Below are 27,548 nucleotides of genomic sequence, written 5' to 3' on the forward strand. Positions count from 1 at the left end.
TTATACAGCTCTGTGGGACTTTTTTTCACATGTAAAGAATTACAGTGTGAGTTCAGGAATGTTAACATTTTAAGAACCTTTCCTTTCCTTATGTCTTGCTGTTTAATCTATCTTTCTGAAAGCAGCTAAGATCAATATACAATTAAAACATAATAAATATATAATAATAACAAATCAAGAAACACAATAAAACATACAAATGGATATTGAAGATCCAGGATTTCAACTGAGAAGATTGATCAACACTTTTTGAGATATTGCATTCTAGGCCAGTTGTAATTTCTGAGTGGTCTTCAAGGGCACCTGCACATAGAATAAACTGCTGTAGGCTAATTGTGTGGTGACTAAGACCTGAAGAAGAGACTCTCTTAATCCAGGAAGGGCCGTAATTGTCTCATCAACTGAATTTGTGCTAAAAGCTTTCTGGCCACAATGAGCAGCAGGTGAGAGTCCAGAAAGATTCCCAAATTATGTACAGATCCTGAGCTGTATAGTTCAGTCTCGTGAAACATGAAAAGTTCTTAGAACTAGAAAGGCCAAACACCCAAAGCTACTCAAGTATTTGGCCCACTTGCTAGCATTGAGCCTGAGCCATTCAGATAGCAGCAGCTTCTAGGTCAGTGGTGGCGAACCTATGGCATGGGTGCCAGAGGTAGCACTCAGAGTCATTGCTCCAGTCCTAGGCCTTCAGCTGGGTTTTATAAAACCTTTTTACTTTAGGCCTCCGCCGCCATGTGCAAAAAAAAAAAAAAGTTTAATCAGTCAATTCCAACTTCTCACGGGAAAAAAAAGTTCTTGCAAAGTTGGAATTGATTGATTGAACTTTTTAGTCCCACCCAGTCTGCTGTTACCACTGCAGCCATGCCCACCCAATTGGCCACGCCCACCCAATTGGCCACACCCAGCCAATGGACCACACCCACCTGGCACTCGACAATGCATAAGTGGGTTTTGGATTGCAGTTTGGGCACTCATTCTCTAAAAGGTTCGCCATCACTGTTCTAGGTTGGTGGCATCACTATCAACCAGAGTTTGATGCATAAACAGGTATCATCACTGCATTGATAATTCCTGACCCCAAACTGATGGATGACTGTCTCAACAGTCTAATGTAGTTGTTATAGGAAGGATGATAGCCCTATTCACAAACCTTTGTTCAACCTCTCCCCAAATGATTTCCACTATATAATTTATATAATTTTCTTTTCAATGCAAAGTTTTACTAGTAGTCCTATAAACAAAGATCTTATATAACAGTCAAATATAAGGCAATTATAGAATGTGAGTTCTCTTGACCTTGCTTATTATGCCTAAATTCACCATTTTCTAAACCAAAAGTTTGAGGTTTGGCCATAAGGGTAGGATAAAAGGGAAGCCATGAAATTTCCTACAAATCTGTAATTTCAACAAAATTAGTTAGATGATTTAACTAGTTAAGGCAATGCACAAAGTTTTAAATGAAATACAAGTAACAGAAAGAAACAGTATGGAAAAGGAGGTACACAGATTAAGGTTAGTTTTATTAAGACGCAGATAACACAAAAAATAATCATATTAGGGTGCCCATTGATGAGAATAATTTGTGGTCTTGTACATAGAAGCATGATAATTAATGACATCAGTGTTTAGGGACAGAATCAAAGCAAATGTTTAAGACCGCATCCGTGCCTTCACTGGGTTTCAGATTATTCTGCTACCAAAGGAAAAAAAGGGCAGAAAGGTTCACTCCAGTGATTAGTAGATTAGTAGAAGATAAAAACTTTTTTTTTTTAGGAAGTAGAGAGATGGCTGGGCAACAGATATAGAAATATCCTATTTTCAACCTTTCATTTGTTCCCTGAATTTCATCATAAGACACTATAAGAAATCATAACTTAACAGTTATCAGTTATCAGCAGGAAAGGGTGCACACATAAAGAGCTCAGACACTGCTACTGAGATATATTGATTCCTCTAGTTTTTCTCCAGTGTTTTCTTTTGATTGTTTGGGAACTAGTCAGTGGAGATTGTCATTGGCCAATCTCTTATGAGCAAAGTCAAATTCCCATTCAAAGTCTCATTTTTCATTTTCTAAATGGCCATATAGTCATTAATATGTTGATCTGAAGTACAAAATGTTGTATTTTAAAGACCTACAATCATTTGTGAATGATTTAATGCAGAACATTCTAAAAATCTATGCCTATATCTTTTGTGTGCAGGAAGAAAAACACAGCTTTATTCCCTTCTCACTTTTATTCACTCTGGGCTTTGCAAATTAAACTAAGAGAATTATGTGTAGCTTTAAAGTGATGCATCATGTTTTTCTGCAAGAGTTATTTATTGCTTAATTAGGCAGATCGTCCTTAAGCTTTGCAACAATAGATCATCCAGAAAGGAAATACATTTTGCAAAGCTACTGAGCCTAATATGAAACTTGAGAAAAGAGTTATCCAGCATTGGAGCTGAAGTCCCAATTCAGCTGAAAAGGGCTATATTTTAGTTACATGGATTTTATTTACTCAGAGACCATGTTTTATTGAGTAAAACACAACTGGCTGGGCTCAAACATTGCACTAAACTGTTCTCTGTTGTTTGCACACCATAGCATGGTTTGCACAATACATTACATCAAAAAATAAACAAATCATATCATGGCTCAGTAATTTGTGTGAATCAAACAAATGGCTTGATTTCTGGCTACTGCAAAAATCATCATTATGATGAGAGGGAATATTTGGAGCTGCAGCATATGCTTTTTTCACCTTGGGAGACATCCTACTCCTTATTAATTAAAGAATACAGTTGGGCAACAAATTAAAACTAATTTCATCTACTCAGAGTTGCCAGCTGCTGAAACTGATAGCAATGTTTATAATTGCTTAACACTGTCTCAAATTGCAATTGGTCATCTATTTGTTTGTTTCATCCAAATGAAACAAACAAACAAACAAGCAAACAAAAATATTGAAACCTCTAAAGAAACGGTCTTCTTGTCTGATCAACAGAGTTTTATTCATTTAGCTAATGATAATGAACCAGTAGACCTACAAATTTGTTGAACTACAATAGTAAATATCCCTTGCCATTGGTCCTGCTAATGATAAAGTTGTACAAGTGACTGGCTGTCACTTGTCTCTGCCTTAACACCAAAACATACAAAATTATATTTGTACAATGTGTGCCAATTTTTTGAAAACAGATAACTTTGGCCTTATTTGGAGTAAGAATCTTACTTTCTGGAAAATTACTTATGAGATTGTAGGTATGTGTTCAAACTTAAATATGTTACTAAAACAAACTAGAAAAAAATTAATTTCTCACTCTGCTCCAAGACGTTTTGGATACTCTTTAGCCAAAGAGGCATAGCTAGGTGGACTCAGTCTTCATTTTCACAAATACAGAAGATCACTCAAGAAATCCTTCTGTCTAATTTCTGGGGAGTTATGGCAAACTGATGACTATGGCAACAACCAAGGAATAGTGAGAACATCAGTTCCTTGAAAACTCCCAAGTTAAGGAGAGGATGGAAGATATCCCACATGTGCTCCAGATGGCTAGTCCTTGCAAGGAGGTTGCAGTATAGCAATTTTATGTGGGTTTTAGCCCTGAAAGATGACAGCATCAGCCATCTTGTTTGCAATATGGTGGAATCATTTAAAGGACACTAAGTTCACAAACCTCACTTTCTAATAACTTTCAGAAATTGCCTATTTCTTTTCTCTCCTTCTGCCTCCACATCTTATATAAAAGAAGAGATAAATAAATTTATTTACCTTGAATGAGAATTGCTTATTCTGTGATCTTACTTGGAAAAAAGTACTTTGCTATTCAAGATCCTGTTTACTTATACATTTCTACCTCCTGTGCTGAAAACGTCTCAGTGGAGACAAAAAATAAATATCTTTAGTTATATATTTTGCAACTAGTACAAGTGCTGATATTCCTTCTTGGTATATATGCATTTAGCACTAGTATAAATAGTGTTCTGCATGCTTAAGTTAGCTAGCTCAAGCCTGGGAATTTTGGAAAAAATATTAGTCCTGCTTTTCTATGCACATGGGACCTCTTCATTGTGGTACCAAATTTGTATCAATGAATTTGACCCACATCTACATTACATCCCAAAAGACATACAGTATAATGGAGTGTGGACTGGGGGCAGCTACATAGTTTTTTCCATTTGTAAAAACATTCTATGCAAGGGATCAGTGTCCATTTCCCTAAACTAGTTTGCAATAAACCTCAGCATGAGTGCTAAAGTGAGGTCCTCAAAAAGTTCTGATAAAAGAAGAAGTTGTTCTGGAATTTGGTAGGTTTATTCACAATCTGGATTCCCCAGGGGGAATGTACATGTCTGAGCTTTTATGCAGTCATTATGCAGCTGAAGAAATAATACCATTGCTAGTAAGACAAATGAAGCCAAAGTGATCCACATAAGGTCTGAGGCCTGTTACATGATGATGCTGTTTGGCATACTAAACTCTTGATGGCTATAAATCACTTAGTTTTTGTGGTAGTCAGCAAGCTTTGTAATTTATTGATACCACGCTAGGGCTTAAGGGACCTTAGATAATTATTATTTCATCTTTTGGGGCTGGATTCTTTTCCTATCACAGAACTGAACTGTGGATTGTTTTGGTTGGGAACCTGTGGGGAAACAGATATAAAATACTGAAAGAAGTCAGGAAAGTATATCTTGATGGAGACTTTCAAAATGTTTTTAAAATGAGAAAGAATTTTAGTCAGGAAATTAGAACATGAGAAAGAAAAAGTGTTTGTCCATTTATCCTGGTGGCGATTTTTAGCCTGATTTTATAGTGAAGAAAGTCTGACCCTATTTAGTACTATTTGGGTAAGAAGCAACTTGGCTTGACTAGAAAGTCTAAAAAAAATGGATTAGAAGAGGGCCATAGCTGGGAACAATGTCTATGTACTCCCCAGCAGATCAACCTGTGCCTTGACCTTTGCTCAGGTTATATTCCAAATCTGAGGCATAGTAGCTGCTACATGTCCACCGTGTTATTCATCCACAATTTTCTTAACAGAAAATGTGACCAGGCTTTTGCAGGTTATTAAAAGCTCCAGTTGAGGGTATGTGTTACAGTTCTTAATGTTGCATATTACCTCCTTCAAGATAAAATTGCCCAAACAATATATAATATAAACTGATAAAAGTGTTGCAAATGTTAAACATTTTATAAATCTGCATAACATTATCTTAAATAAGATGAAAACATTGGCATACCAATATGAATGATTCTATATATATAATATAGATATTATATAGATGCTAAACTATATTATTATTATTATTAATAATAATAATAATAATAATAATAATAATAATAATAATAATAATAATAATAATAATAATAAAGTTGGAAGGGACCTTGGAGGTCATCGAGTCCAACCCCCTGCTCAGGCAGGAAACCCTATTCCATTTTGGACAAATGGCTGTCCAGTCTCTTCTTAAAAACTTCCAGTGTTAGAGCATTCACCGCTTCTGGAGGCAGGTTGTTCCATTGGTTAATTGTTCCAACTGTCAGGAAGTTTCTCCTTAGTTCTAAGTTGCTTCTCTCCTTGATCAGTTTCCATCTGTTGCTTCTTGTCCTGCCTTCAGGCACCTTGGAGAATAGCTTGACTCCCTCTTCATTGTGGCAGCCCCTGAGATATTGGAACACTGCTATCATGTCCCCCCTCGTCCTTCTCTTTGTTAAACTAGACATACCCAATTCCAGCAACCATTCCTTATATGTTTTAGCCTCCAGTCTCCTAATCATCTTTGTTGCTCTTCTCTGTACTCTTTCTAGAGTCTCAGCATCTTTTTTATATTGTGGTGACCAAAACTGGATGCAGTATTGCAAGTGTGGCCTTACCAAGGCATTGTAAAATGGTATTAATACTTCATGTGATCTTGATTCTATCCCTCTGTTAATGCAGCCCAGCACTGTGTTGGCTTTTTTGGCAGCTGCAGCACACTGCTGGTTCATATTTACTTATTACTTATGTTAGCTGATATTTTCTCTAGAAGCTGGAAGCTTGGAACAATCTGTGAGTGACTTGTGAGAATACATCTTAAAACCTCCATAATTGCAATTTTCAAATATTTCAGGATATAATTTGATGTCTGTATGTACTAATGCCCTAAATTAGATGCCTTTTTAAAGTTTACAATGAGAAGCAAATAGATATTAGATATAATTCTTTGTTATAGTTCTGTATTGATTTTGAAGGTTGCTATGTTTACAAATGTTATGGACTCTTACATGCAAATATTTTCTAGATTATCCATATTGTGTGAAACAGTTTATATTTGCATTTATTACATATACAGGTATCAGTGTGAATTAAAATCTTTATACATTAAACAATTTATTTTGACTAGTAACCATTTTAGCTTTTGACTAAGGAATTGCTATATAATTAATTTTGTTTTGATTGAGAAAGGATTAAACAAAACTATGCAGATGCAAAAAAATATTAGCCATCACTGAGAAAAAAACCCTTCAAAGTAAATACTTGATTTAAGGCAGAATTATAAATGATTTTATGAATATTTATAGCATTTGCTGTATGCATCAAAGCAAAACACATTGGAGTCTTTATGCTTAACTGACATTTTAGATTTGCAGACCCAGATGTGAGTAATTTGTGTAATGGGAAAAGTAGTACTTTACTGATTAGTCAGTTGACCATCCAGTATGCTTCAGAAGGTAGTAGTTAACAGAATAACAGAGTTGGAAGAGATCTTGAAGGTCTTCTAGTCCAACCCGCTGCTCAGGCAGGAAACCCTATACCAGGAGTGTCAAATTGCCAGTTTGTGGGCCAGTTGCATCATGCGGAGGCCATGCCTACCCCAGCTCTGGCAATGCAAAAAAAAAAGTGACGATATGTCGTGACACGTCACGTGACACAGCGAGTTTGACACTCGTGCCCTGTACCATTTCAGGCTAATGGTTTTCTGATCTCTTCTTTAAAACCTCCAGGGTTGGAACATTCACAACTTTGGAGGTAGGTTGTTCCACTGATTAATTGTTTCAACTGTCAGGAAATTTCTCCTTAGCTCTGAAATTCATGTGTAATATTTATATCTACCCAATACAGACCACTAAGTGGATCATGACAGACTGATATAACAATTGAATCTAACACTACCAAGCCAGAAATAAAATAAAAACTTATTCAACAGCTAATTATAATCAAATAGTTAAACACATAGCAGATGGGTCAGCATATGTAAAAAGAAGATTAATGGATGTTAAAGAAGGAAGGAAACAAATAAAGAGAGTCAACGATTCTCTAAAAGAATGCAAATGACCAGCTGCCTGAAAGGAATATAAATCCTTCCATTCCCCACCATCCAGTCAGAGCTGAAGAAGCTTCTTGGATGAGAAGCGAAATATCTTCCAAGAAAAATAAGAAAAAGCATCTTTGGGACAACCATGACCTGGATGACTGAGAATCTCCATAGACAGAAACAAATAAATTTTGATTCTGTGCCTGGAAAGAGGTTTATGTATTGTGTCCCACCAGAGAGAAGGCCCTGTCTCTAATTTATCTTTCCATTTTAATTCTGAAAGTTGGCTAGATTGGCAATAGATTTTATCAATACAATTTTTTTAATGGAAGAGGTTCTCTGGTTTCCAAGGCTTTTTTTCTTCATTCAGTTACTATTATGCTAGATCAACATAGGATGATCTTGGCCTAGCCTTTTGTTTCTGTCAATGGCTTCAGAAGCTTGTAGACAGTTTAAAGACACACCTTTCTTCCACCATTCTTCCCTTACAACTGATATTTGGAAGCATGTGGCTCCCACCCCAGAAGAAACATTGAGTTTCAAGTCAAATAACACATGAATTTATCCCATCCATTTTTACCTTACAATCTCAGTATTGATAGATCTAGGGAAATACTGTCTGGTTTAGCTCTGCCAGGAAGCCCAGTAGTAAATTGTGTAGCAAAAGTTAGAGATGAATTCCTATTGATTTTAGCTTAAAAATCAGGTTATGACTGTCTATTGCTGATATGAGTTGTGGAAGTACTGTCCAATTTTTGAAATGACCTGCCTATTAAAATCAGTGTTAAAGTAATAAAAGTTGTACGTTTTCTTTATCAACAAGTCATTCTCTCTGTCTCTCTTGGACTCTAATGTTCTCTTTCTTTTCCAATAAGCAATTTTCACTGGCAGCTTTGGAAACAACAGATAGATGTTTATTGCCCAGATACCAATCAAGCCACATCTGGGAAAGTCCTGAACTACATTCTAATTACTTTTTTTGTAATTAGAATGGATGTCACCACAACTTTAACGAATCGCTATAAGGTCTTGTGGGACTGACATTAAGCAGAAGTGCAAAACTGCCAATAAGAAACAGGATAATCAAACAAAGCAGAGGTTGGAAGAAAGAATACAATACAAATAAGATTCCTTTGACTGAGGATGCTTTTGATCTCTGTCTGCAAGTACTCTTGAAATGCACACTATAGAGTAGCAAAGCATGGAGATGGTATAAAAACCTCTGTTTTATTCATGTGCAATCACAGTAGGCAAGCTACTACTAGTGTCTTCTTTTCTGAAAAATTGGTCCTATTTGTATTATCTGTTGTTGCTAGGCATTGATTCTTTATGCTTTTGTGCCAAGAAGATGCCAGAGTAACAATAGGAAGGATTGCTTCATCTTCTTGCCCTCATCTGAATTTCATTATGCTGATTTAAAACAGGAATCTGATAGCATCCTCCCTGACTTATAATAAAATGTATTAGCCAGAAAAGAAGATACCAGAGATACCATTTTTTGCCATAACAGACTGATATAGCTCTCTTTTTACAGTATAATAATGGTTTATATCATATCATATCATATCATATCATATCATATCATATCATATCATTACATTACATTACATTATATTATATTATCCTTGAGTGAGGAAGTTGGGGGAACCGAAAAGGAAAGAGATTTGTTCTGAGCTCAGGATACTAAAATATACTAACAGAACATTTTGAGTGTTCCATGTTTCAGTGGAACAAAATTCAAAATGTCTTGAATTATCAGCCATATGGTTAGTGAGAATTTTTTTTAAAAAAATAGGTTTTATTGATTTTTAACATAATCACCTTAATATTTGGTAAACAGTGTGTTGTCTGGGTAAGTATTTAAAAAACTATCAATAACAATTAATTTCTGTAATTCTATACTACATGTAAAGGCTTTGCTTGATTTTCTCTTCCACTAATATTCTGCTAACCTTAAATTAATACAGTTCTTATTATTTGAATAAATGACAATTAAATATAGAAATTTTTCTCATATTTCTGCAAATAATAACCACATCAATATAAAACTTCTTTTCTAATTGCCTTGTCATAGATCCTGTTTACAGAATTCTTATTTAAATTTGTTTTCCCTACAATATTCAAAGCATTCTTACTGGTTAAGATTTTCTCAAAATTAGTTACACTAATTACCCAACACTTTTACATTTCTCATATCTTAAAAAAAGAAGAAAAAAGAGAAAACATTTCTTTTATATAAACCATCCCAATATTTTTATATTTCTCATGTCAAAAAACAAAACACAAAGGGAAAAAGAAAGAAAAAAATATTATGTTACTTGAGGAGTTCATCCCTCTTAAGCTAATCTTCATTTATATCCAAAATTTTTCTATTTCTTTAACCATATTCAAACAGAAGTTTAATTTTTAAATATTCCCTCTGGTAAATCCCATCATCTAATTTTTTAATTCTCACTTTAGCCTTTTCCTTCCTTCCTTCCTTCCTTCCTTCCTTCCTTCCTTCCTTCCTTCCTTCCTTCCTTCCTTCCTTCCTTCTCTTGATTTTATTTATCATTTTTTGTCTCTCAAGTTCTCATAGTTCTCCTGGCAGAATCCATTTTGTCAAATCTTTTTTTCTTGTCCTCAAACTTATTTTGTAATTTTAGGGTATAGGTTACCTTTTCCATGTTCAGTATTTCCTGTAAGTTTTTTTCCCATCTGAGTTAAGTCATACTTTCTTCTGCTGTTAAGTTCCATCTTGAAATCTCTCTCCTCTTTCTCATATTAAGTTGTCTGTTTTTATTTTCTGAGAATTTTTGTGTTGTAAAGTTAAATTGGAGATGTGTTCATTTATATTTTCAAAGTTATTTTTAATTTCCTAGTTGTTTGAGATCATTGTTGTTCGGATTAGTTGCAAAATAGTTTAGATCTCCTTCTGGAAAGTATTTTGGGTTTTTTTTTTTTTTGGTATATTCTTTCGGCAGATCTCTGATTTTCCATAATAGCTAAAAATCAGGGTTTTCCTTTCTCTGCAGACAGCTTTAGAGTCACCATTGAGTTGGTATTTGTAATCCAGAAAGGTCAATTTTTTTTTAGAGTTTATAATTCTCACTTTGTAAATAGCCCAAAATGTTTTCTTTCTTTTTTGTCACAGCTGTTCTCTGTTATTAAGACATTGAAGATCACAAAAACCAAGTTATCTTTTTCTGGGCTTTGCCAGTCCCTGTAATACAGCACCTGCTGTTGTATATTTTCATCCACCACTAGATGTCAACACCCATCAGTAATAGACAATTATTTACTTCTATTTTCATGATTTAAAAAATCTTAACAGATTCCACCAATTTCAAACTTATCCAAATTAAGTCTTATATTCAATTCATTTCAGTATATTTCTGTTCCCTCTGAAAAGTTTAATTCACTGCTTCTGTCTGTAGGAGGTTGGGGCAAAGATCCCCCTCTTTCTCACTTTCGGAGGCTTTTTTGCTCCTTGGGGTTTTTCTTTCTTTTTTCCCCCAGGAAATGAATTTTCAAGTAGAAGAGAGAAAATCACTGTTCTTACTCAGTTCCAAATATGTTGTTTACAGTCAGCTTAAAGTAGTGCTTTTGGGCTTCGGCTGCTTGTAGCTTGGGCTAGACTCTGAAGTTAAGGTAGCTTTTCTCCTGCTGGTTTCTGGAGGGCTTTTCCCAAACTGATTTGATTGACCGCTGTCTCTCCACAATCAGCAGGACTTCCTTCCTTCTTTGTTGCCTCTGCAGAGAAAGTTCAGTCCCATTTAGGGTCCCCTAGCAGGTATAAATTGGCCACAGGGTGTAGAGCCCAGTGATCCCTCAGCTGCTCCACTACTGCACAAATTGGAAGCCAGTTAGAAATCTTTGCACCTTTATTATAATTCCTGTTTAGCAGAGCAAATATGGAAGTATATGCATTTTCTTTTTTAAGATCAGGCAGGCAGTGTGCAAAAAGTATTTTTGGTCCTGCTTAACTGATACTTCTATGATTTACTATGGAGTGCTATTAAAAACCAATAATAGTTTCAATTGTTTCCTACATTACACTGCTCAAAACATAATGGATTTTTGAAATGGTATTCTAAACTATGCAGAAACACCCACAATGGTGGAGTGGACTGAGAAGATGGTCATTCTCGCTGAAATGGCTAAATTGACTTGCTTGATTAAGGAAGGGCATCAAAGATACACATAGAATCCTAGGACTGGAATGGACCTTGGATTTCTTCTTGTCCAACTGCCTGCTGAAGGCAGGAGATCTTATATCATCCTGGCCCTATGGCTGTCTGATTTAGTTTTGAAAACCTCCACAATGGAGCACCACAATACCAGACAAAAACTGTACCACTGCTTAATTATTCTCACTGTCAGGAAATTTCTCCTCAGTTCCAGGTTGGATAGCTATTTGTTTGTTTATTGGTTGCTCATCTTACCACAGGTTGGCAGTTTATAATATTTAAAAGGATAAAATTATATAAACTATACAATATAAATAAAATATTAAGATATAAATATTCAACCCTGAATAAAAGAGGGGGAGGACGGGAGCAGGATGAGCAGGGATGAAGGTGGAATCTATTATTCATTTACCAAACCCCCAATGTGAAGCCCCTCCCCATTGGAGCTCCAAGCCAAATGGCAGACCCAGGTCTGTAAGCTCTTGCAGAAGGCCAGAAGGGTGGGAGCCTCTTTAATGAGTTTCCACCCGTTGCTTCTTGTCCTACTCTTGGGAGCATTGGGAAATTGACCCCATTTCTCTGTGACTGCCCCTCAAGTACTGGAAGATAGTTATCATGTCACCCTTGATCCCTTAATGTCACCCTTCATTTGTTAGGCTAGTTCCATTAAGAGTTTATTGTAGTTTGGCTTCCAAACTCTTTTCCTCTTTGTTGCTCTTCTCTGCACTCTCTTCGGGGTCTCAACTTCTTCTTTTTTTGTATCATTTTACAAACTGGACTGGACACATTATGCCAAGTGTGGCCTTACTAGTTCAGAATAAAGTGGTACTATTACTTCTTGTGAACTTGATACTAACCCTCTGTTGATGCAGCTGAGATATGCATTGGCTTTTTTTGCAGTTGCAGCACACAGAGGGCTCATATTTAAGTGATTGTCCACTAGGACTCTAAGATCCCTCTCATACTTACTACTTTTACTTTTATAAAAATCAGAAACTCTTCATGGACATTATGCTAAAAATGGACAAAAATAAATTGGCAATGTCAAGATTTACTGATTAAAAAGTATTGTATACGGGAAGGTGGTCTGATAGCCATACATTCTGGCATGCCATTCTTTTCTAAAATGTAAAGTTTTCCGATTCTAAAGAGATCTTCCTTTCAAAGAAGAAATAATAATGCCTTTTTGCCTTAAGAACAAGTATAGTAGTAATGTTTTCTGGAAAGGAGGGAACTAAGAACCACTGAAGAAATCAGCAGCAGTGTGAACAAAACTGTTACTGGACCATAAAAATAGAAAATGTGATAGAACTAACTCTCCATCTCTCAGCTTCAAGTAAGAAAAGTTCTGAAAAAGATATTTGCCTTAGATTATCTTCAAGATTCAAGAGCATGTTGACCTATATTGTTATGGTCCAGCACACACAAAATGCATCTACAAATATAATCCTATTGCAAGAAAATCACACTTCTGACAAAGTGGAATTTGTTGAAAGACCAAAGCAGTGTTTCGTGATTTCATCCTTTGATATAATATTCTGAAAATTTTCCTAGTTGATGGATTCTATTCTTTTTCATATAAAAATATACATCTACACACAAAGCTAGATCTTTGTCTTCAACTGACTGTAGTAACTAATGTACTGCTTGGTACATATTTATCTAGGCAGCTAAATTGTAAAAAAAGTATATATTTTTAATAAGAGGGTTTTCCCTCACTTCTTTGCATCTACATAAATACACATTTTGCAAAACTGAATGAAGTATTTTGGGTTCAGAAAACCAGATACTGTTGTTAGAATAAATTTCTCCTGTATGCTCAGATTAATGTGCTATTGAGTAAAACTGCTCTTTAATTTGAAAATAAATAATATTTGGTGAATGGTCTCATGCCATGATTGCATAACAGTATCCTTTAAAGTTCAGACATTACAGAAGGAAGCTATTACTCTATTGTAGCAAAAAAAAAAAAAAGAGAGAGAGAGAGAGAGAGAGAGAGAGAGAGAGAGAGAGAGAGAGAGAGACTGGTAGCACCTTTTCTGATCAACAATTTTATATTCACATTTATAAATGCTGCTGATATTATTATTGTGTGTCTATTTATGTATATTTGTTTGGCTATACACACACACACATTTCTTTCTCTTGAAACAGCCATGAACTGTACACAAGACACTGTTAATGCATCTCTGTACCAAAATTAAAAATAATATACAAATTTGGATATAGTTTAGAATGCAATGAAATCACTGTAAGGATCAATTCATTCTTAAAGTAATATTTTAAATTACCTGGTAAACAGATTTGTTTGTTGATGGCAAAACAACTTTGGGTTTTTGCAGAATGAACCCAGGAAGGAATTTGAAAATTGGTGTGCCACCACTGAAAAAGCCCTGTTTTGAATGCTCACACATGTGGAGGGCTGAAATTGCCATGACTAAAAGCAAAGAGGACTCTCAACAGAACATGGTCAGGTACTCTCCACACTTGGTTGAAAAACAAGCAAGAAGCCTATTGCCATGTAAGGTAAGATTGGTGAAGTAGATGTAAGATTTAAACCCTGGTACTGTATAGTGGACTTGATTACTAGATTTTGCAATAGCTAATTTTCATTATTAGAGCTTCTTGTATTTACATAAAAAAACTCCACTTATATACTGAGCCTTCTCCTTGACTAGTCCATGCTAGATCCTGAATGATGGTTTACATTTTCAACAAGATGTAGTGCTATGGCCTTAATGAAGCTCTGACTTCATGAGTCATAATAACACATGAGGCCACAAACAGAGTCTCCTTAATGAATCTCAATACCCAGGTCAACTTTAATTGAAGTAAGATTGATAGAGGGTTTTTTTTTTCCACTGACACAACTGATTCAAATGAATGGGAATAAAAATCTGATAATATGTTATTATAGGTGTAGATTGTTCTTTGAGCTAAAGATAATAGCAAATTTCATCAGTTTATTGAAGATATATAGATAACTATACCTATATTAATAGCTGCAAAATTAAAATATTTGCAAAGTCTTGATAAAAATATCCAACTGAAATAATTTTGTTCATAGTCTGTGTCATTTTTTAAAAAACAAACAAACAAAGCATTTCAGACTAAGTGTATATACTTAATATCGCTAAATAAATATAAATTATTTTAGTTGCATATCTACTTTTAAAATCTGTTTAGGGAATTTTTCTTTCTGTGGTGCTGCCCCTAATGTAATAATATGAAGGCAGGTAGAGCCCTCAGACCAGAACCTCAGTGTGCATACATAATTCATAGTGATTTCCTGTTATCTCATTTCCATAAGAGAAACATTCAAAGCTGGAAGAAATATAGTCATCCAATGAGTTTCATGACTGAATAGAAATTTGAACCCGAGTCTCCTTGTTCTTTGATCAATAGTAACATCTTAATACTGTCCTGCTTCCTTTTGAGGTAGGCTTTCTACCTCTGCCAATTTCTTGTGTGACTTTGGGGGACCTGAATATTTTGTATATTCTTGAACTATTTCACAGTATAAAAAGTGCACCCTGATGTTCATTTTATCCTCTATCTGAGGATCAGCTTTAAAATTCTAATGGAAAATTCTTGGAAGCAGATTAAGCTGAGCTGTTTTTTGGGCTCAAGGCCATATGGAAAGAAAAGCTACTTCTCCACATCCCTACCATTAACTAGCAAAAATAAAGCATTTTTCAAGCTTTAATGAATTAAGGGAGATGAAAAGGATCAGCTATTTTTCAAGGTAGTGAATTTCAACATAATAATTCATTCTAATTTCTAGTACAGAAGGATCTGCGGATCTGATTTGATTTTATATCCTGGATTTATATATTTCAGTTGATTTATATACATTGATTTGGATATACTTTGCTATGGTTGTGAAGAACACAGGTAAGTGATCAGTTTGTAGGGTAGTAGAAGGCTCAGGTGCCCCATGACAAATCAACACATTACTTTTTATTAGTGTATTGTATTATAGGTATCAGAGTTTTCCATTGTTCGATGTATTCAAAGTAGATTTCCACTTTTAAATCACTGTGTTCAATAGCTATTTTCCATTAGCCTATATCACTTAATCATTCTTGGCCTATCCCTTCCACTTAAAGGTCTGTTTAAAGGTCTGTTATGCTATGGCTCTTGGCTCTGGACCTAGGAAATAGTCATACATATATACTATGTTGTGCAATGCTCTCTTCCAATTAATTTCCCATTGAATAGAGGTTGAAATGGAGACTATTTTTCTCTTAGAATAATGAATATAAGCAAAATGGAATTTCTGGGAGGTAATGAAATGGTAGCTGATCCCAGCAGGTGCCATCTTCCACACAAGCATCTCTTTTTTATTATTATTATAAATTTTTACAATTTTACAATAAAAACCCCTTTCCCAATCCCTCCCAACCCACCCCAAAACCCTCCCTCATTCTTCCCAGAGCTGAATACAGGGTTAACTAGAACTTAAAAGAAAAAACTTTTAAACTCAAATAAACCTCAAACAAATATGATTACATTCAATAAACAAATTGTTAAGTACTTTAACTCAATTATATAAAAAACAGAAAGAGAAAAAGAAGAAAAGAAAGAAAATAAGAAAAATAATAAGAGGAAAAAAAACAAAACTATTCTACACTTCTAAATAATATCTTAAACTTTAAATATAAATTATTCAAAAGCTAAATTATATTTTCTTATATCATACTTATATTGTATAAAATTTATCCATCTTTTCCACACCAAGAGGTACTTCTCTTGCTATTGATCTTTCAAAAAAGCTGAAATTTTTGCCATTTCAGATAAGTAAGAAACTTTAAGAAACCATTCCTACAAAGTAGGCAAAAATTCCTTCTTCCAATATTGTCCTATTAACAACCTTGCCGCTGTAATTAAGGTTAACATTAAAATAATCTCTTTGTCATCACAATCAAAAACAATACCCAACAAAAACAATTGTGGGGTAAATTCTATCCTTCTTTTGAAAATTCTTTGAATATTCCACCCCACACAAGCATATCTTATGCCACAATGTATTAACTTTCTCAGATGACTTTTGGATAAAAAGATTGGTTACCAGAATTTTCACATGGATTGTAATGTAAAATTAGCAGTGGTAGCAAAACACCTAACAAAGGGAGGGGAAACTATTTATTTTCATCTTTGAGCCTTTTCCTACCTCCTCTTTTGAGAATGTTGGTTCAGCCTCATACAAAAGCTCTCCTTGAAAAAGATTGAGTGAAAATGTGTAATGTAATGTAACAATATTTAAAGTAAACACTACAAAATTGCTACAACATGATTTTTAAAATCTTCCAGCTTTACTGAAAACCATTTGGCAGTAGCACATATTTCTACCTTTTAATTTAATTATTCTGGCAAAAACCTCTAAAGTAAAAAATCCAGCCAAAGTCCACCTCCCCATTTTATTGGCAAGCCAGGATGAATGCTATGAAGAGAAAAAACTATAATTGTTCTAAGCATATGAACTAAGGGAAGGAACAAAATGTTTTAAATCAATCCTATTTCTGAGATGAAAATTATCTGGAGAATTTTTAGTTGAATTTTTGGCCAAAAATGAATCTTTTTTTTTTTAAAGTATGGGTTTCATAGCTATTGCCATTGGCTGATTTACTCTGCATGTTATTGCTAGTCCACACACATTGTCTATTTCTCTATGTTACTTACATGATTTTCCCAATATATGCTTTGATTCCCCCTACACAAATAGTAAATTGTTTTTCCTTATATAGCTTTTTCTAGTACTTGGATATCTCTTTGGTCAGAAGGATATATCTATGAATGATGGAGATTCAGCTGAAAGCTTGCCTTTTACAAAGTTATTTTCAACTTCAACTTTTAGAATCAGAATTCTCTTTGATTGCTATACAGACACAGATAAATCATAGAAGTTTATCTTATACTCTATGTTGAACCATCTTCAAGATGTAATTTAACATGCACTGTAATATATCAGCTTCTATTTCTCCTTTCCCCTCCCCCTCTCCTCTCCCCTCCCCCTTCCCTCCTGTTAATTAATTTATATTAATATAAATTATATACAATATATTTATATTGATTCCCACTGATACTTTTTCAAGAAAGAAACTATGTCTGCTTTACATTGCCAGATACCAACTTTTAGGAATTCAAAAAGACTTTGTTGCCTTCCTTTAATGAAGCTTAGAATAAATTTGATGATGTAAAACAAGACAATCCCTCCCAATTATACTATATAATATATTTGAATATACCGTACATTTTTATAATACTAAATTTGAAAAATCAAATATGCAATTGATGCAAAAAGTATCTAAATAATGGTTGGTCATATGATGTGCTTCATTCTCTATAATTATGCGTTTTTTTCTGATTCAAAAAGCAAAAACATCAAATTATTATGAAATAATATAATTAATAATAATAATAATTAAATAATAATAATAAGTTGGAAGGGACTTCGGAGGTCATCTAGTCCAACCCCCTGCTCAGGCAGGAAACCCTATACCAGGAGTGTCAAACTTGCAATGTCATGTGACATATCATGATGTATCTCGACTTTTTCCCCATTGCTGGAGCTGGGGTGGGTGTGGTTTCGGAATGATATATCCGGCCTGCAAGCCAGCAGTTTGACACCGCTGCCCTATAACATTTCAGACAAATGGCTATCCAGTCTCTTCTTAAAAACTTCCAGTGTTGGAGCATTCACAGCTTCTGGAGGCAAGTTGTTCCACTGGTTAATTGTTCTAACTATCAGGAAATTTCTCCTTAGTTCTAGGAGTTATGTATCATTAGGATTAATGCTTATAGTTTTGTATGTAATTTTTCATCAATCTGATTATAATATTCACAAATCTGTCTATTCACAGATTTCTTTGCATGTTTTATCACAATGAAAATTCACAAAATGTAACTAGTGTTCCCATTTATTTCACAGCATATTATGGCTGTAATTTTCATGCGTAATAGCAGATACTTACTGGCAATTCTGTAAGGATCTTCCAAATTTCCTTCTGGCCATACTTTTTTGCAACATGAGCAGGGTTTTCTCCATACTTATTAGTAATTGTACATGCTTGAATGACATCGGGATCTTGGAGAAGAAGTGCAGCAAGTTTCTTTAATCCAAATTTAGCTGCACAATGGAGAAGAGTGGGAAGTTCCTCTAACTGCAAATCTGGATTGAGAAACAAAGATGTGCATATATATCACAAAACATTACACAATTCCTTTAGAAGGGAAAGAAATAAATACAGAAGGATGAAAGAAACAATGTAATCTAAAAAATTAACCATTGCAACCAATTCTACATGGGACAAACATCATGTTAATTAAAAACCAAAATCCATGAACAGTCACATGCCACGACTCCAAATCCTTAATCTCTACCCACACCGACACCAAACAGCACCAGTTCGATTGGAACAACACAAAAATCGGCCACATTACTACCAGCCAAGCTTGTGAGTCCATGGAAGCCTGGCACTTCACAAGCAATTCCATCAACAGACACATTGATCTACAAACAGCCTATGAACCCCTCAGGATCCAGCCAACTAGAGACAGCACCGACTCTCAATCAACCCACACAAACCCCCCTCCCACCAACAATTCACCTCCCAATAAACCTGACCTGAGGTAACCTCCCCATCACAAGACTCATCATAAGACTCACTGATAAGAGCCGAGGTGGCGCAGCAGTTAGAGTGCAGTACTGCAGGCCACTTTAGCTGACTGTGTTCAGCAGGTCAGCGGTTCAAATCTCACCGACTCAAGGTTGACTCAGCCTTCCATCCTTCCGGGGTAGGTAAAATGAGGACCCAGATTGTTGGGGGCAATGTAAATATATATATATACATTGCTTACTGGTGTACACTGCTTAGAGAGTGCTTGCACTTAAAGCAGTATATAAGTCTCATAAATAAATAAATAAATGATGTCTCACATCTGGCCCATCACAAGACTTATCACAGATCCTCACTTGACACACCCACACCTGAAGCCCTTACAAATAGAAGAACACTGACACTGACATCCCCTAAACTCTGCTGAAGATGTTACCTAGCTGGTAATGAAATGTTCAGAAACCAACCCACAAGCTTGGAGAATGAACCTTCACCCTCAAAGAAATATATACATTAAAGAGTCATGAAGCATGGTAGATGAAGACCAACTATTTGGTTGCTAAATATTGCTGACCCCTGCTCTTTCTGATGTCTCATTTTTGAACTGAGCTTCCACTGGACAGCCCTTCAAATGCAAGATTATCTTCAGTAAAGTTGGACAAAAGACAACTTTTTTGGGCATATAGATAGATTCTATATGTCCTTTTACATGCAGCTACCATTCCTTTCAAATTAAATGGATTTTTGAACAGCTATCATTATGCTTTTGGAACTCTATTTACAACTTAGTACAACTGAATAATAATTGTGTGTGTTAATAGAAATAAGTACAATAGAAATAGTACAAACAGCACAAAGAAGCCTGATATATATTTATGATCCATGAATTTTAATTGCACATTTATCTTTTTGTTGCTTAGTTAAACAAAATTCTGCAGAGATGTGCTGTGGTAATTGGAAAGATAATAGTTTCTTTCAATGGCATAGAGTAACAAATACAGCTAAAATGTGTGAAGAATATCAGTTTGCTAATCATATAGACCATTTAAAGGCTTCTGTAATAGGCACTATACATGTGAGAATGGGGCTTTTAAACATTGTCATGAAATAGGTCAAGAACTGAGGCTGTTCCTTTTATTTGTCACTTGAGTCCTTGTGAAAAAAATAAACCAAAACCAAATGTTCATTACAAGGCACATATTGTTATCAGCTGGAATAACATTACTCAATAAAACACTGAGTTCTTATTCAGCATCATTGGGATCATGCATTTTAAAAGACAAGGGATAAATTGCACAATGTAATAACAATAGCATGGTAATATGAAGAAATAAGAACTATGCTATATTAAACAAAACTCTCTCTAGTTCTGCACTCCTGTCCTTTCTTAGAAGCTAACCAAGCATTCATACATGGTAAATCATGACAACAGCACTTTCCTGCTCATGTTCTCCAGCAACTTGGTATTATAGGCTTCTCAGAACTTGAAAAAAATAATAAAAATTTGCAGAAATTTGATATATTCCTTCAATACCAGGAAAATCGAGCATTTAACCACTTCCACTGTCTATCAAATGGCTGTTAGCAAGAGAATTAAGAGATCCTTACCCTAGCAAATTTAGACATATTTATTAAAGTGAAAGCATTCAGTTGTCAAGATTTCTGCTATCCACCCCTTTTTTCTTTCAATAAATCTGATTAAATAAGATTTTGGGAGAATGTTGCTTTTAGTTGCCAAGAGCTCCACAGTAAGCTAAACAAAAAGCTGCACATTCATTTGTCTCTTACTTGGAAATTAAAAGTTCTTTTAATTTTAGGATCCATAGCCATTCTGTGGTGCTGACAGATCATAGGGTTTTCCTCAAAGTTGTAAGTGAAACTGGTGTACTAAGTGTGGGGCATGGATGTCTGTTACTTTTCCCCATGAGCTCTTTGATTCTGGATAGCCTTTCCAATAAACCAATTCCGCTTGTGTTTTGAGCCCAGATTGCTTCTACTTCTATTAGCCTTGTGAGGTAATCCAGACAAGAAGAATATCCAGAGATGCTATCTATATCTTTATTGCAAGATTGTATTAACATTATCTTGCAAAATTGAAAGATCGTGTCTCTCTCCTCGCTTTTACAGTCCAAGAAATTAGGGAAAGTCCCTTCTGAAAAGTTTGTTACACTGTCATTCCAATTTCTTCTTATCTGATCATTGCCTAGACTGTGGCTTTTCTTCCTGTTTGTCAAGATCAATACCACATAACATTATAACTTCATACTCATTAAATTCCTATACTAGAAGGGCAGTACTTTCCATGAAATCTTTCCAACATTGGAATGCTTTTATCACAAGAAAGTCCTTACTGAAGATGTTATAATTCTGTTCTGCTAGTAAAAGCAACTTGGAATAAAATGCACATGACAGGAGATACGTCCCCTTCTTTCTTTCCCTGGAGAAGAACCACTTCAACTGCCACATCGAAGCATTTGTCTGTACCATGAATTTGTACATGGACTCTTCGTGAACTTTTTTCAGTTCCTGGAATGTTGTCTGTTCTTGAATAGACCATATACACTTGCAACTTTTCTTTTATGAGTTGAGACAATGGTCTGGTGCATTCTGCAAAATGAGGAGTGAATTTTCTATAGAAATTGGCAAATCCCAATTGTAGATGGTCCAGAAGATCTGAAATAACGAGCAATGACTACTGGTCTCTAACTTATCTCTGGTTAAGAAATCTATAGTTATGAAATGTAAGATATAAGTTGTCATCTCCTTTAGGGATGAAAAATGTAAGTGCGTGTATACTGGAGATTTGAAAGGGTAAGTAAATCCTTTCTTTAAACCAATGGTGGTGAACCTATGGCACGGGTGCCAGAGGCAGCACTCAGAGACCTCTCTGTGGGCATGCTCACCATTGCCCCAGTCCTAGGCCTTCAGCTGGGTTTTATAAAACCTTTTTTCTTTAGGCCTCCGCTGTTGTGTACAAAAAAAAAAAAAAGGTTCAATCAATAAGTCAATTTCAACTTCTCACAGGAAAAAAAAAGATCTTGCAAAGTTGGAATTGATTGATTGAACTTTTTATCCCACCCAGTCTATTACCACTGCAGCCACGCTCACCCAATAGGCCACACCCCACCCAATGGGCCACACCCATCCAATGGGCCACACCCACTTGGCACCCGATGATACTTAAGTGGATTTTGGGTTGCAGTTTGGGCACTTGGTCTCTAAAAGGTTCGCCATCACTGCTTTAAACTGTTACCCAGAAATTCTTTCTAAATCATTAAGTCTCATGTAAGCATTGACTACCATCTCTTCCCAGACATTTGGATTCTGGGCACACACAAAATCACACACAATGCATTTGCTTCCTGTTTTTCCAATCACATTTGCAAATTTTAAGTATTTTTCTGGCAAGGCAGGAGAGTGACCCTGTTGAACCAGCTTGGGGTAGGGTGACAATGCTGTTAATAGCTTGATGATGGAAAAGAAATTGTTCCTTGCTCCCAGTACACATTTGGCTTATGCAACTGCACTCCATTGCAGAGATCAGAGAAAGGCCTTAAGGGACAGGAGGAAGAGTGGCTACCAATATAAAATTCAGATAAAAGAGACCCAAGTCCAGAGCAGGAATGTAACATGACTAAATGTCTTAGAGAATGTCAGAACGTGCAGTCACTTGGGAGGTTATCTGTGCCCTCGGGGTCACCTGAAACAGGGTACAATTGGTTGTGGGATCTTCCTGGAACTGCTGAAAGGGCTGCATTGTAAACTGGAGATAAGTGGCATCTTATTCCTCCCCCTCTGTTGAGGGATGGGTGTTCAATTCTAAGTAGATGGATTCTTTTACTTCTCTTTCAAACCAACGGTCCTCTCTATCCAAAATATATTCTTCCTTTTCCTCAAAGAAAAAAAACAACCCAGTCCAGCTGCCTTTTGAAGAAAAAAGCACCCTTCAGCTAGTACTAATCTACATGACATTGGATTCCTAGTCTGAGTTACCTTGAAGAGCTGATACCAATCAGTTTCCAGCATAGTGGGAATCTGTAAGGAAGTAGTCACACAAATGGCAAAAATTGTGTGTGATCTTATCCTGTAGTGTCAGTTGTAGGAAATAATGGTTCATAACCCTCGTTCAGCTCAAAGCAGCTACCATCTATTGTTTCCACCAACATTGGGCTTTCTGTGTCCTAGTGGTGGTGCAGTGGCTAGAGTGCAGTATTGCAGGCTATTTCTGCTGACTGCTAGCTCCCAGCAGTTTGGCAGCTTGATTCTCACTGGCTCAAGGCTGACTCAACCTTCCATCCTTCCGAGATTGGTAAAATGAGGACCCAGATTGTTGAGGGTAATATGCTGGGTAATATGCTGGCTCTGTAAATCACTTAGAGAGAGCTGTAAAGCACTGTGAAGCGGTATATAAGTCTAGGTGCTATTGCTAGTGGATAAACAAAACTTTTGTACTGCAGCTTCATCTATGAAATTAGACATTAGCTTGACTCAATAAAGGCAGAGAGTTGTACTTCCTGGCCCAAGTCTAAACATAGAGTACAAGTGCTTGTGTGCTGTCAGTAGTCTGAGCTCTCTTACATGTCTGAAGTGCTCCTTGTGGAGGAGGGAACTCTTGGATGAGGGCCCAGAAGCTTCCAGAAACTATTGCCTTGAAGCAATTTGGACACTTGCTTCAACATTATATTACACTGGGTCTGTGTATTATAGTTTATTATTGTGTATTATAATTCTCTTGGTGTCAGCACTGGATTTCCTCCGATTTTTAAATTTCACTTACAAAATCAGATATGTCCATTATTTTCTCTGTCAATTCAGAACCAACAAGTATACTTTACTTATTAAATGGAATAAACATTTTTATGCTTCCCAAACAGATAATCGTTTATTCCCTATCATCACCACCTTATTCAGATCCCACTGTAATTACTGTTAATTACAACTCTTGACCTGTAAACCTACATTTTCACTATCAACCAGGAAAATCTGAATGCACGAACAGCAATTATCTCAGAAAACCACAGTTCACCACAGCATGAGGTGCTTTTTAAAATCTAGATGAATTGGATAAGAACCCAGCAAGGAACATGTGCAAATAATGTTTCGGAAAATATTGTTATTGCTTTACCTTTATTTATTCCTACATGATTATTGGGCCCACAGAAGAATATATAGTTTGAATTTGTACTGAACTGCAGCACTGCTAAAATACATGTCAATGCTGTAGCAAGAGGAAATCAGATTCTGGCATCAAAACGTCCATGATGGTGACCGGCAATTTGTAGCTCTGTAATAAAGACTTTAGGAAACATGCCTGAAAGTTCTTTGAAGTGCTTCATTAGTCGGAACCCTGACAATACATCTTGGACTAAAGAGGCTGGATAAAGGGGAAAGCTTGCTGCTGTTTTCCATTATTCATGCCTGAGGTGGTTGCTTCACACTATCTTAATGGTAGGGGTAGCCTTAATTTATGATGATCCTCAGATTGTCAATATGGACAGTTAAATTTTGTGTTTGATACACACTGCCCTTAAATGGGATTCATTTAGGAATATTAATATTGTTTTATAGGTGGGATATATCTATGTATGTATGTGCATCTATCATCTACATCTACATGTATGGATTAACTAGAGTGCTTGAATGAAAACACTGATGACAAAGACCACAGAGAGTCAACACATGGAGAGAATATTTACCTCTATGAAAGCAGTGGTTCCATGCTATGAATATGAATGGAATAAAATATAGAATGGTTCCATGCTATGAATATGAATGGAATAAAATATAGAATGGTTATTAGGATATGTTCAGTTTATGTTTAAAACTTCTAAAAATGATTGTGGACACTTTAAAAAGTTTAAAACACTCAAACATCCAGTTTCAGATGTAATTTTAGCAAACAGTATGGTGACCAAAGCAAGTGACTCCTTCTCCTCCTCTTCTTCCTCCTTCTCCTATTTCTTTAGAATAGAAGGCATTTTGGAGAAAAGGTTTATGGCAGGATAAGATAATCAGGGCATTAGCTCAAGGTTGCATTTTTTTTCTTGTGGGCCAAAATCAGACTCTATGTCATGTAGAAGCTTCATGTCTAATCAAAATATCTTGATGAAATCATATCAGAAAAGATAGAAATGATCATCCAAGGGGAAGGAGATTATTGCATATTCCTAGAATTGTTTTTGTATGATACAGCTTGGAGATATTGGTATAACAAAGAAGAGATGGAAGAGGAATCTGCAAGTGGAGACCCAGCAGGAACGAGGAGGAACAGGCAGCACCAAAGAACAGATCTGCCAAACAGGCTGTTGGTGGAGCTGTCAACGCTGCTAACATCGGATGTTCTTGCTTTGACAACAGATGGAAATGTAGCCATCTTTTCTCTTTCGCTTTTAGAGTTAGAGGATCTTGGGAGGGGAGATGTGGATGAGAGTCCAGTTAGTCATAACAACAATAACTCAGCTGTGGGAATCAAGGTTATTGTGCCCAGAGCTGATAGAGATTTGGCGGGCTGGAGAGCTGGGGAGAAAGCCAGCGCTTCAATCTAAATTGGGGAATGTGATTTATGACTGTTAATTGGAGAAGGGAATTGTGCTTTGCTATTTTGTGTGTGGGGGGGAATTCAGTTTTTGGCTTTAGCTATGTAGTGCCGATGCTTTGTTTCTCGAATAAAAGATTCTTTAAGGTAAACAATGCCTCAAAGTTCTTTTAAAGAGTTTCATCTGTCGAAACCATGACATTACCTTTTGGAGGACATTAGTGAGGATTGCCTGTCAAAGGAATCAAAACCCAGCCTACCCAGAAATTTTCTTCTTTTCTTATTGCCCCCTCTTCCACGTGTCAAAGTACCAGTGGATATTGTGTGAGCCAGGGAGGGAGGTAGTGAAACATATAAAAGACTCTCTGTATAGTACTGTGTACATTATGTACAGTATAGTTTGTTAAGCCATATTGGAAACATGCACAAATTATCTATCAAACAGTACCACAACAATAAACTTTAATATGGATTAATTTGGAGAATCAAGGGGTGAATACACTTGTAACATTTTCTCACCCTTTCAAAGAAGAGAAAAGGAAGGACAACTGGAGCTGGTGTACTACCTGATACTAATAAGGAAAACCTGTATCTCTACTTGTGCTCACATGTATACAGTAATTATTTTTCAGTTAACAATTTCAGAAGAAGACTCCATAGGGGGTAAACTAAATAGATCTCATTGTGGACCTTACTTTGCAGTCATTCTCTATGGCTCTAAGATTTAAAAGAGGGGATCTGTTTTGGCCTAAATGGGACTTCAGTTTACCTCTTTTCTCTGCTTTTTCAGAAGTCTGCTCTGGGCAGAAAATGGCAGCTAACATGATGCCACATTTGCCCATTACCTTCAAATCCAATTCAATGGAAGGAATTAAAAGCGATTCATGATGGCCTGTACATACATTCACTTTCACCCAGAAGTTAATGGGATCTAAGCTATTGGTGAGTAATTAGCAACGGGATCTCAGAGTCATGGGGGATAGCTCAATAAAAATGCCAACTCAGAGTGCAGCTGTTGTAAAAAGTGTATTTAAAATTATTACCAGCATTTCAGCAGTTCCCCTCTGTAGAAAGACTAGAATATCTGCAGTATTTTAGTTTGAAGTGAAAAGAAAATAAACCTACATAAAATAATGTATGGAATAAAAAATATGGACAAAATTTTTCCCCACTTCCATTATGTGGTATTGTCCTTGAAAACTAAATATAGATAGATTCAAGACCAATCAAAGTTAGTACTTCTTTAGATGTCACAGTTTAGGTATGTGATTTCATTGCCATCAGATGTGGTGGAACACAGAATCACTGGGCTGAAAGGACTCTTGTCTTGTAGTCCAACCTTTATCCAGACGTTATACCATTGTAGTTAAAAGGATGTCCAGTCTATTTTTGAAAATCTCACATGAAGCCACTGAAAAAGGGGACTAGACAAATTCATGGAAGATTATCTATTTATGGCTGCTAGTCTTGAAGCCATTTACCACTTCTGAAATGATTTTTTAGCATTCCTTAAATACAACATTGAAGAGTGACTACAGTGGAAGAAAAGTGAATAGGCCATTAACTAGTTTTATCCTACTCTCATAGGTACATTCAGATTTTCTAAATTTCTCCAGGGGCCACTGTTGTGGTAAGAAAAGGTAAATTTGAATACTAACTATAATTTCACTACCTTACTTGAAACAAACAAAGATTCATTTATTTTACCAGTGAAATCTTTAAAAAAAATGCATTGTGAGGGGCTTCTGATTAATGTTAAAAGCTGTCAGCCAGTCAGCGAAATATATTTCTAGTATACATCATCAAATATAATTCTTCACTTCATTTCTCCTTTTATATGTTTCCCCAGTCTCTTGTGCCTGGGCAGTCTCAATCTATTTATTTATTCCAGTTATATCTTTCCAACTCTTTCTAGGATTATGGAAGTTTACAGTCATAAATAAACA

General features: G+C 35.7%; 1 protein-coding gene across 4 annotated transcripts in view; it reads right to left on the reverse strand.

The window, feature by feature from the left end:
- Nucleotides 1-27,548, reverse strand: part of BANK1 (B cell scaffold protein with ankyrin repeats 1) — a 138,115-nt gene that overhangs the window by 46,473 nt on the left and 64,094 nt on the right. For all 4 annotated transcript variants that reach the window (XM_039350712.1, XM_039350711.1, XM_039350714.1 and 1 more), the window contains one exon: nt 18,423-18,619. In XM_039350712.1, the coding sequence (XP_039206646.1) occupies nt 18,423-18,619 (197 nt within the window). The remainder of the gene's footprint in view (nt 1-18,422; nt 18,620-27,548) is intronic.

Source organism: Crotalus tigris, unplaced genomic scaffold, assembly GCF_016545835.1.
Source record: "Crotalus tigris isolate CLP2741 ecotype Arizona unplaced genomic scaffold, ASM1654583v1 scf7180000018350.1424685, whole genome shotgun sequence".
NCBI lineage: Eukaryota > Metazoa > Chordata > Lepidosauria > Squamata > Viperidae > Crotalus > Crotalus tigris.